Genomic DNA, 12,547 nt, shown 5'->3' with positions numbered 1-12,547 from the left:
TGAATTTAATTAAAATAAATTCAACTTGTGTCTCCAACTTTATATTGGTCATAATACTTTTCATAGTGTGCAGTATTTGAATCTGAAGATGAGAAGCACACAAGCATCACAATGACCTCTTTTTAAAGTTGTCTAGATATCCATTTTGGACATTGGGTTAATGGTTTGAAAACAACTGCATTACACTACATTTATAAGCAAACCAGAAAAATTTTATTTGGAGACTGCAGCTTTTTATTTTTATTTATTTTTATTTTTTTAATTTTTAATTTTTTTTTTGAGAATGCAGCTTTTTAATGGAGATTGAAAAAAAGTAGGCAAAGTGTGAGATAACAGCTATCCCTTAGGAAGTAATCTTAATAGTTCAAATCTTTCATAAAATCTTATTAAAATTTAGGAGGCAACATTAGTTTAACATTTGACAGATACGAGAATAATTCTCAGTAAGAATCTTGCCTAATAATATTAGATCTTGGATTAGTATAATTTCTAGTTGCAGATGTAAATCTTCAAAGAATATATGTATTAGGTCCAAGTGAACCAAATATGTAATAGTGCTAGATGATCCTTTACCTTTTTGTAAATTCTTGAAAATGAAAATAGTATACTTAGGATTCCTTCGTAAAAGTGTCCCTAAACCATAATAACTTCAAAGTACCTTGACTTTTATCAGAGAATAGCATATTCAACTCCTATCCTTCTATTTTTATTTGTCATATAGGAATAATAATGACAACAGAATTATAAATTCTGCCTTGAAAAGATGAATATTGTTGCTCTTCCCAATGCTTACTTCAAGTTGAATCCCTGCTATCAGCAATACTTAACCTCCCTTGCCAAAGCAGTAAAAACTAAAGGCATTGAATTAGTATCTAAAATCAAATTTTTGGGCGCCTGGGTGGCTCAGATGGTTAAGCGTCTGCCTTCGGCTCAGGTCATGATCTCAGGGTCCTGGGATCGAGTCCCGCATCGGGCTCCCTGCTCCTTGGGAGCCTGCTTCTCCCTCTGCCTCTCTCTCTCTGTCTCTAATGAATAAATAAATAATAAAAAAAAATCTGAAAAAAAGAAAAAAAAAATCTAAAAAAAAAAAATTTAAAAAATGCAAAAAAAAATAAATAAAATCAAATCAAATTTTTAGCTTTATCTATAAAATTATGTGTTGTATCCGGACATAGGACAGCAAAGGCCATATAAAATATATTCAGAGACTAATGTCATTATGAATGTAAAGGTTTTAAAGGTTTCATATATACATATATTTTTCCTAACAACTTAAAACTCAATTTTTAAAAACTGGCTTACAATATCAGGCAGGTGTCCAAATGCTGAGTTTTAAATTCAGCATTATCTTAACTCTTTGTAAAGATAAGTTGTTATACAAACATTAAAAGTGCAATAAGCTAAAAACACAACAAAACAAAATACCCTTGGTTTAGTATAACTAAAATTAATAAATAAAGCAGAGCACTAAATGATCTAAGAACCTGGTCACCAGAACAGAGCATCAAATAACAATGAACGAACATTACAGCCCAAAGAAAGCAGCAGAAAAATCTCACAGTCAGGTAGTGTTCATGTGAATTTTTTTTTAACACCACTGTTCCCACACTTCACAGGCCCTATCCTAGACAAAAATCCATCAATACCAACTTAATACCAAGAAATTCTGAATTGATAATTTAGCAAAATGCAGTTTGGCTTACTGCCCAAGGTGGTAAGAAAAATAAGTTCAGGAAAACATGCTACAGAGCTTGAGCTAACCTGCAAAAATAAACAACAAATATTATTGTGGCTACATATCAAGAATTTGTTTTAAAAAAAGAAAGATTTGGCATTTAAAATGGAAACTTTCCAGTACATTCCAAAGGTATACTGAAAAGGCCAGTAATGAAACAATGATGACCAAGACAGCAGAAGCACCCACAACTGAGATACACTTTGTTCTATGAAATGAGAGTCCACAGGTTGACAGAAAAATATTCTAATTTCAAAAGTCAACTATAGACACCCTATTTGCCATTACTAATTCCATTAAGATTACTAGGATTTCAAAAGTGGCACTGTAAAAAATGGTACTTCCAGGATTCAACCCAAAAGCCCAAACCAACCAATACAAGAATATTAGATGACATTTAAAGTAGCCTCAACAAATGTGTGATATTTCTCCTTTACAATTTATATTTTAGTTTTCTTTCTCAGCTCTTAAAAACTGTAGTTGGAATTTCTAAAGCTTCAAGACCATGCATTTCTTATCTTCTCTCTTAATACAGCAAACACTAAACATAACACAACTTGTCAACAGTATCACTTAAAACACTGTTCTGACACAACTGAGGATCTGCTTCTTGGCTCCTCAAACTGGTGGTGCTATTTTGCTCAACAACTATTTGCTTATGGTCATATCTGGTCCTTGGACAACCTATTCACAATGTAGTGGACTGTAGCTCTAAAGTCTACCTCATTTTTCAGAATCATCAGTGGTATTTTACCTCAATGTGTAAGAATATGGAAGAGGGCCTTCCAAGTTGAACTTCCTAATACTCACAGTTTGAAATGGTCTGGAATGGTTGATCACATTTTTAAGATCTAACTCAGCACACTTATACAGAGGTAGTAGACGCCTTTGGTGAATCCCAAGGACTGCCCTAGCACAAGCCTCTCTCAATCTGCTCACCAAATCTAAATCAGCTCCCCCAATGAAAACAAGTTCAAGTTCTGTTTCATAATAAGAAAGTGTACAATCAAATCTTACAATCAAATTATGAGTTATACCACCTAAATTCTGGAGCAAAGAGAAAAAGTCAAATTTAGGAGCTATGCTCATGGTTTAAAGCTTCTAAAAAACCACATAAAACAAGAACAATATCGTTAACATCTTGGGTCCGATGTGCTATAGTGATATTATCACAACTGTTTCATCAATGTAAGAGCTGAATCAATTTCTATGTTGAGAAAATATACATGCACACTACCATTTCTCTATCAAATACATATACATCTCATAGAAACACATCCTCATAGGAAACACTGATTTTACATTGTCTTTTTGAGAACAATTTTGCACTGAATTATAATAAAATTACAACTCATTGTTGTATATCTTAAATTAGAGATGTTTACACAGAGAACTGTAGTAATGTACAAGAGCACTTCAATAAGAACTGGATGAACAATGCTTAAAGCAAAAAGTTTTTATAACCAAGCTATACGAACATTAGGGGGCTTAGGTCTTAGCAACAGACCACTTGACGTGTCAAAAACTGGTCACTCACTCTTACAACTGAGACCACTGGTAGCACTGGATGTTCTAGAAGCTCCTCTTAATGGGCTATACTGGCCAAGAATTGATCTCACTTGTCTTGAGAACGGTGATGAGCTGAGATAACCCATATTGTGATGATAGTCCATCAGTTGGTCAGAGCGTTTCATACCAACTGTTGGCTTCACAGCTTCAAGCCTTTTCAATAAAGCCAAATTTTCTCTTTCAATCCTTTGTTGTTCCCTCTGTCTGTTGAGGGCACTATGATATAACTTAGGGGGATGAACAATCGATCTTCTAGGAATCGTACTTTTGTTTCCTGATTTTTCAGCCTGTCTTGGCAGTTCTTAAAAAAGCCTCTGATTTTCCCTATCTGTCTCACTTCCTCTCTTGTGAAAGAGTAGTTTTTCCTTGGTGCTACCGAAGGCTGATCAAAGTGATGTTTTTGTGGTCCTTTTTTATCTAATTGCAGGAATGCTTTCAACAGATGATTGAGGTCCATTGTGTCATGTAAGGCTTTTTGTTTATATCTGTGGTCTGAACTGGAATCTAACACTGAAGATTTTGATGTGAGATCAGGCCCATGTTTTTCTTGCCCTTTTTTGGTTGATTTCAACGATTTTGAATTATTTTTTAAATCCTCAACATTTCCATATACTTCTTGACTCACATTTTCTCGCCTTTTAACTTTTACTTTTTGATCATTTGATGCTCCCAGTTCAAAAGATTGAACAGGGCTGATGTCTGGAGTTGACAGAGGAGTGACATCTGTCACAGTATCTTCAGATTTCTCATGGTAGTCACTGAATTTGGTTTACCTGAAGGCTGTATTCCTGTTGATTTCATTCCTGGTTTATATTTCTGTTTTGATGACAAGTGGGTTACACCACATAGACATTTCTTTAATGATGGTGATGAATCAGAAATACAGATATCAGACCCTGCATCTGAACAATCTGTGCCTGTACTTGAAGATAAGGAGGACAAAGAGGAAGAGGAGGAGGAGGAATTACTTTTGGAATACTTTTTACTTATGTTTTTTTTAAAGTTATTAGATGGTTTAGCTGACTTGGACCTGACATGTTGCTTTTTCCCATCATCACTGCTTTCCTCTCCATCAGTATAATAATCATCTTCACCTTCTTTTATAATTTTGGGACTTCTACTTGGAGTGGGCAAGTGTATTTTATGCCCTGTTGTAGCATCCCACAATTTTTTTGATCTTGAAGTGGTCAATGATAAAGAATTTCTGGTTTGCATATTATCATTTTCTACAGGGTGGTGTTCTGGAGTAATTTTCTCCCTTAATGCATTTTCCTTCCTTTGTATTCCAAATTTCAAGTTTACATTTTCTGTATCTTTATCTATTTTCCCTTTAGGGTCATCATTTTGCTTGCCAAAAACTAAGTTACTTTCACATTTCTTTGCTTCTTCAAAGTCACTGTCAAAGAAGGAATGGTCCACTTCACCTTCTGATATATCTATAAACCGATCCATGATGGTAAAAATATATCTGGCTGGCTTGGCAAGTTGAGCATGTGACTCTTGATCTCAGAGGTGTGAGCTGGAGCCCCACATTGGGCGTAGTGCCTACTGGTGCTGTGGCCGTTGCAGCCGTCTCGCACGCCGCCAGCGGCCTTCCAGGGTCACGCGCACGCCGAGCTTATTATTTCTGATTAATGATCCACAGGTGGCCTGAGGTGGCAACCTCAGGTGATGGCTCCCACATGTCATGACCTAGGGTAACTCATATCATGATAAAGATGGGGTAGTTTCCTATCCTGCAATATAAACTAAAAGCTTGAGTCTATCCTCATGATCTTATGCAATTATTTCATGGGTATTTAAGTTCTTTCCCTAAAATTTTTGTTAAATTATCTCACAATTTAGTCTTCTTGCTGGTTCTGTTGTTAGTAAAACTTTCACACACGCTTAAGATCAATTTGTCTAAGACATTTGGTTTAAGAGGGGGTATTCCACATGGGTTCATGAAGAACAACTCCAGGATAATTCCCCAGGGATCATCAGAAGGGACAACCTCCATCTGACAACCTGACCAGACAGGCTTGTCCACTTCTGTATATACATTCCACAGGATTAGGATTCCTATAAAATACAGTATGCCCAGTGAAATTTAAATTTCAGATACAGCATTGTTTAGCTATAATGTATGGGATATAATTATATTTAAAAAGTATTTGTTATTTATCTGAAATTCAAATTTAACTAGTCACAGATCAGAGAAGGAAGAAGCTGGAAACAGGTTATATAACTTGCCTAAAATCTTTCAAGAATAGAAATGATATCCTTCAAAACATGTCATTTGGAGAATTAAGTAGGAAGAGGTGCAGTTAGAGCCCCTAGCAAAAAGAGAGGCACTATAAAAGTAGGAAGAAGTAGGGAGAAGACTACAGGCATTAGAATTGGTTACTTTCTTTTGGGGAGAGGGGGATTCAGCTCTTATAGAAAACTGAATAAAGCATGGACCTTGCTACATTGAGTCACATTGGTTCACATTTCATCAGGAATCAAAAACAAAACAAATAACAATTCCCTTTATTAATCCATAGCTAACTTTGAAAATGAAGGCATTTATATAATTTCATGTGAAAATAACTTGGGATTGAAATTAAAAGTTTTTCCTCTGATTAACTGGGCAAAATATATCCTATTATCTAATTTCTCCAAAATTCACTTTTCTCATCTTAAATCAGCAAAACAATCCTGCTCATCTAAGAGCTGTGAGGAGTTTTCATATAAGTAAGATACTCAGTTCAGTGCCTGAATTATATTAATCACTCCATACAGTTTAACTAGTATCGTTAAGACGATATAGCTCTAATGTATAAATAAAAATAAATGTTGGCAATTATTTTTTATCGAAATAGATATTTTTTACAAAACTAGATTTCATGTTGCCACAGTATCCTTTACTCCTAGAGCTGTGCTCTGGGACACAGTAAATACTAAAAAAAAATTGTTAAAGAATGAATATGTTCAATATAAGCATACAACTTATTGTCCTATGACAACTTAGAACCAATTTCTACTATCTTGCCTCAGATTTTCAGAACTTTGACTTTGGTCCTAGAAAAGTTATTTCTATGAAGCTATATTTTAATTTGCATATCATCATTAAAGATTTTGATTTTCTTGTGGCCTGACTGAATTTTATTTGATTAATCTATGATGGAAGATGCAAAACTCACATCTTAATTATCAATATGTTATTATAAATAAAGTTTTTAAAAGTATATAATATATAAAATGTATAAAAATTATATAAAAATAAAGTTTTGTTTTTAACTTTTCTTCCATTATAGGAGTTTATAGCTACCTTGTTCATAAGCTATTGTGAACATGAAATTGTTACTTTTGATTTCCAGATTAAAAAGAAAATAATTATGAAAATGATTATATGGTAAACTATAAATTATTGCTAAAACTATTGTTTTAATAGCATAACATTAGTTTTCATTATTCATAATTATGGAGGGAAAATATTAGTGAAATAAAACAATCCCTTGCCTCCAAATTTCCACATTTAACATTGTTCTTGCCAGCCTTTGTGTACATGTCAACCATAACTCAGTAACTAAAAAAGATAAAGGAACTTCCTCTCTCCCACTAACAGAAGCCAACTTCTAAATTAAAACTACTTCATGTATACAGTCTCTTCACCATAGGAATTGATGATCTATTATTTCACTGGATTTGGGACTTTTGACAAGAAGATCTGGTGATTCAGAGAATTAAACTGTGTGTGGATGAGCACGATTAAATTCTGTGTAAAAACAAAAAGAAAGAGCTAGAGAGAAATTCATATTGATATTGGACAAATGTTTTGATGAAGCCTTAGGCAAAAAGAATAGACACTAATCAAAGTAAGTATCATTCATGCATTATATTCAATGCAACCAAGAACAGATGTGAAAGGCTGATGTTAGAGAAATAATGAATAATGCAGTTGTTCAATGCCAACTCTCATTTTACCTGATTATTACTGTTTCTTTGATTGAATTATAGATGAGAAAAGTGCATTTGTAAAGCACTAAATATATTTCAATTATTGAATTCACCATGAATCTATCACCAAAAATGATCCACCACTAGTATTCTGGATTACCTACAAAGGGGCTGAATCAGAATGCTGCATTGTTAAAAAAAAAAAAAAAAAAAAACTACAGTAAATAAAAGCTGTGGAGTAGGGGGAGGGGCAGAGGGAGAGAAACTCAAGCAGACTCTGTGCCGAGCATGGAGTCCAATGCAGGGCTTGACAGGAGCTCGATACCACACTGAGATCATCACCTGAGCTGAAATCAAGATTCAGGCACTCAACCAAATGAGCCACCCAGGTGCCCCAACATTACAGTATTTTAAAAAGCATTATAATTTTATAGAATGTGTTATAATGTAGTAGAGCTACTCTTTCAACATTCGTCTTCATTTTCAGAAATTTTGTGGATACTTCTTACTGGATTATTTTTCCACATAAACTTTAAATTCAGATTTTGTAGTTCAAATATCTCTTATTTTTATTTGAGACCCCTTAAATTTATTGATAATCTGAGGAGAAATTTCAGAGTTATTATGTTGAACCTCCTGGTTTTCAAGCAGCAAATAGCATAATTAAGGTCTCCTGGCATTTTCTCCCTCAATATCCACAGCAGCTCAAGACATAGCAAAATAAACTTGACAGTCTAGCCTGATCATGGAGGCCTGTAGGTTGAGCCTCATTGTACCTCTCACAGTACTTGTATGAAAAAGTCCCCTTATTTAAGACTCAACATAGAAGGACAAAATCAGCCCACAGCAGAGGCTAGGGTAGACCCCCAGGCTCCTGCACAAGTTGGAGAAAGGAAAGGGGGGCATAGGATCCACAGCCAGTGATGATGAGGGAGATTAAGACAACCCAGAGAAAATGGCCTCATTACCCAGAAGCCTTGCCTAAAGCCAAAGGAATAAACCAAAACCAAACACCCAGCAGCATCATTGAGTCCAGCAGGGCTATCAAGTGTCCCTGCGGGGGAAGCACTGCATTTTCTATACACATCCTTCTCACAGTGTGAGTCAAATCAACAGCATCCCACTCCAGCCCAATTGTGTTACTTATTTATTGTCTATCTGCCCTCTTTTAGAATATCAGTTTATGAGTGTGGAAACTTGTCTAGCTTAATTACCTATCATATCTCCAGCAATTGCAACACTACATTCCCATTTTTTAGATGAAAATTCAATAAATGTATATCGAATAAATGAATTAAAAAAACATGAATAAATGGAATGATATTCTGCTAAGGATATTACCTCTGACTATTGCACTCCATTAGTTTATTAGTGAGATGTGCCATGAGAAAACAGAAAATAGAAAAGCTGAAAAGCCCAGAGATGTGAGATGTACGTGTGAGTTAAAGACAAATATGCATTTATTCTTTTGCTTGCATTGCTTGTATTGCATTATGTTTATCTATGTGTTCCCGGTGAAGCCAAAATTATTACTTGTCACTTTTTAAAAAAATCTCAGTTTGTCTATAGGTACTTGACCATGATATTTGTCTGACAGAAAATTTTATTGGGAGTCTTAACGATCACTTGAGACCTTGACCTTTCACTTTTCCTTCAAAAAGCAAATTGGAGTAAGCATTGACTTTGCTTGTTATCATTGAAAAAAATATGGTCCAGATAAAACTTTGCTTTCAGTGGCTAATGCACAGTTTCTTATTCATGTGTTCATTATGAGTGAACTTGACCATTGCAATAGTTTCCATAATCGCTTCCCTACCGTTAGAACAATTTTTGATGATATCACCCTCATGCTTCACTTGCTTAATTAGACCCCAGTGCATCAATGAGTCATTTTAACTTTCTCCTGTGAAGGCTCTTCATGCCCAGGGCTCACCCCTGTCTCTAAGTTTTATGCTGTTCTTCTTAGCCAAGGCTGTAAGATATTTGAGTACAGTTGTTTTCTAGACAATTTGTGTTTTTATTGATAACAGAATGAACCTTTACCCATTTCTTTGATGCTGTCTGAATAGGGAAGGAATCTGATATTTTTTGAATACCTACTATGTGTGAGAGTGTGTGCTATGCATGTCACACTTATGGTTTCATTTAAAATTAAGATATCATTTTCCTTATAGTAAATTAGTAATTGCTCACTGTAAATGTTTTGGGAATGTAAAAATTTACAAAATAGAGAACAAAATTAGCCAATCTTCTCTCTCAGTCCGGAAGTAAACATGGTACAATATACAGGGTTTTTCTATATTTAATACATGTATGTGACTGTGTTGTTCATATAGTTGTCAACTTATTAAATCATAGTCTTTTATCCATTTGATTAAAATATCTTTAACATATCCTGTTCAATGACTGTTAAGTTCTATTACAAAGCTTTTATGCTGTTTCTAATGGGTAACTGGAATAGCAATTGACAGAATTAAAAGCATGAGTTGAAACAAAGAACAAATAACTTTGGGGATACAGTCCAACAGATAATCTCATGATCTGTTACTCCTATGTTAAGTTTGGTTTAATTTAAAACTAATTTTTAAAAAGTATGATTTCTTATGCTTGAAGAGAATTATGTAATAATTTTCTATAATAAAGAGAATTCTGACCCAAGTTTTATATTTAAGTGATTTATCGTTAGTTTTCAAATTATTGGCTAATTACTTCCACTAGTTTAAGTGAGAGGAAATGGGATTAGAGTGAACATGGGAAATGAGCTGGGTTGTATGGGAGTGAAGAAAATAAATTTACTGATATGTTGGTTCAAGTATGGTCTTGTCCAATATCAAGGAAATTATATGCATGCAGCTCAGTTTTGTAAGATTTATTGGAGAGGAGGAAGTATGGAACCAGAAACCTTTGTTTGATATCCAGGATTCTCCAAATTCTTGCTTAAATTCCTGCTCTATTAAATGGCACTGGATACTGTTGGGAAATAGCATTAGTTAAAAGTTAGAATAATAACAGTCACCAAACACAGAAGCTCTCTTTTCTCAGCAGAGTTGAGTCAACTGGAGCCCAGAATTAGGGAGTAGGCAAGAGGAAGTCCCTCCTGTCCTATCCACACATGTCCTCAATATTCAGCTGAATCCATTCACTGGAAGGAAAGGATTAAGAAGAATTAAGAAATCATATTGATAGAGATATTGCCTATGGCTTCAACCTCTACAAGAATTTTCATTTCAGTTTATTTAGTTGTTTTTTTTATTATTGAGAATTGAGTTCCTTGGAAAAATAAATAAAAGCTTAATTTGAAATCAGTGAGAAGAGTTGAGTACCAAAAAGCTTGATGGATGAAAAAAATACCCAAATCATAGAAAGTTAGCCAAGCTTTTGTGGAAAACCATTCCATTGGAGAATCCCACCACAGAATTTATTGGTAAAGCCTTAGAGACCTCGAAAGAGAGGGAGCACATTGTTTATGAGTTTATTTTCCAGGACACTGTTTTGATAATGGTGGTAGTAAAACTTCTTTTGAGATAAATTGGTAAAGCAGAAGGTTAACATCAAGGTAGTGCTGAATAAGACTTTGTAGACATATTCTGAGCAACCTCAGAATGTAACTATCATTTGTAAAGTTGTATGTGTGACCCTCTTGGATAGGCTGATATTTCCTAGCGTTTATTCTGTGATAATTATTTGGAAATTCTAATTTAATTCTAAATTATGAACACAAAACCATAAACTGGATAACAATTCAAAAGAACCAGTTTCATTTCTGTAACAGTTTTTAAAAGAAGCATGTCTCCTCATTACTGTTTTCTTTAATGTTTATAAGTATATGGGGTATTTGAGAAACCAGATAATTTTCAGGAATAATCTGGTTGATAAAATGAATCCAGAATGAAGACATTACATTTAAATTATTCTCCCTAATGGCTTATTAATAAGTATAAAATAACTGCAAATATAAAATAGTAAAGCAAATGATTCATTTTAACAGAGACAGTGAAATACACAAAGGGTTACATAATGGTATTTTGGTGTTGACCCTGAGAGCTGAAAGTATTTATTATTATTTGTTTGTTTGTTTGCTGTATTTACTGAGTAGAAATGCAGGTAGTTAAGAGAAAGTGTCAGGCAAAATAGAAGATGTTTGATAGGACAGATTTAATTAGCTGATACAAATATTATAATATATCAGCACTTTTAACAACATGACCTTCGATTGTTCCTCAGGGGACACAGCACAACAAAGAGAAAGACCTTTCTTCTAAAATGACAGCTGCTGATAATTCTCTGTATTTACACATTTCGTTCCTTCTAAAAAGCACAACATGTCCTTAATTTTGTGATGCTCCTCAAAGGTTAATGGGTCTGAACTCACATTCCTGATAATTCAGCTTTTGTGCAGTAGACCAAGTTCACTGCAAAGTCAGGGGAATAAGGATTATTACAAAGCTAGGACTATGAAAGGCCACAGAACAAGAATAGAGTGAAAAGTATTGAGTTAAAAGATTAGCATTGATCCTAGATTATCACAAAAGTTGCCTAAATATTCTCTGGTGTCTGTGCTACCTCCAGATGCTCAATCTATCTTAACCTGCCTACAGATTTATTCCTTCTTAAACACATCTTTGATCATGCTGCAGCCACAAGTAAAATGTTCAATGGCTCCTTAAAACTGAACTATAAATGCTATCCACTTAATCATTTGGCCACTGCTTATATTGCCACACTTCTTCCACATGCCTCAACTGTGTGAAGTCCCCACTTCAGCTAGGCTGCTCTATTTTGTCCTAGTTTGACTTAAAACAACACTGCCTCACACATTTGCTCACAAAACCAATCTCAAACACACGGGGTATGCCTAGCTGCTTCACCATACACCTCCTTTTCATTGACATCTTCCCCAAATATTCTAGAAAAAAGCTTTCAACTCTCAACTTCTGTAACACTCTGCTCTTGTTAATAGTGCATTTGACACACTCATGACCTGTTTTCTTGAGGTCAAAGTAAGATCTTGCAGCTAGCATCTGTTCCTACTGCTTAGTCTTACAAGTACTCCCTTACTCAATAAATATCCAGTGGTTAAATAAACAAATACTGATATGTTGATCACCAACTCTGAAGAAAGTTATAGGAATTTTGAGACATGGATAATATAAATAAAACATAGAATATATTCCAATTATTTCCAAATTTGTATTTAACCAAGGTCATAGGAGAGTTACTCAGGAAGAATCAAGAGGTAGGGGCCTCTTCACCTGCCCGTTGGTGTCTTTGCCTTCCTCCAAGTCTACCCTGTGTCTTGCTTCCATGAAACACAGCGGAACA

General features: G+C 34.6%; 1 protein-coding gene across 1 annotated transcript; it reads right to left on the bottom strand.

Annotated features, from left to right (window-relative positions):
- Positions 1 to 2,766: 2,766 nt before the first annotated feature.
- On the bottom strand, positions 2,767 to 4,805 carry LOC118009172 (cilia- and flagella-associated protein 97-like). The gene is given in 3 exon segments (XM_035002954.1): positions 2,767 to 3,635; positions 3,638 to 4,075; positions 4,078 to 4,805. Coding segments are annotated over 3 exon segments (1,488 nt in total). The 5' UTR covers positions 4,757 to 4,805; the 3' UTR covers positions 2,767 to 3,264.
- Between the last annotated feature and the right edge of the window lie 7,742 nt (positions 4,806 to 12,547).

Source organism: Mirounga leonina, unplaced genomic scaffold (genome assembly GCF_011800145.1).
Source record: "Mirounga leonina isolate KUSES-001 unplaced genomic scaffold, KU_Mleo_1.0 Mir_127, whole genome shotgun sequence".
NCBI classification, from domain to species: Eukaryota; Metazoa; Chordata; class Mammalia; order Carnivora; family Phocidae; genus Mirounga; species Mirounga leonina.
This window is presented reverse-complemented; position numbering and strand designations above follow the sequence as displayed.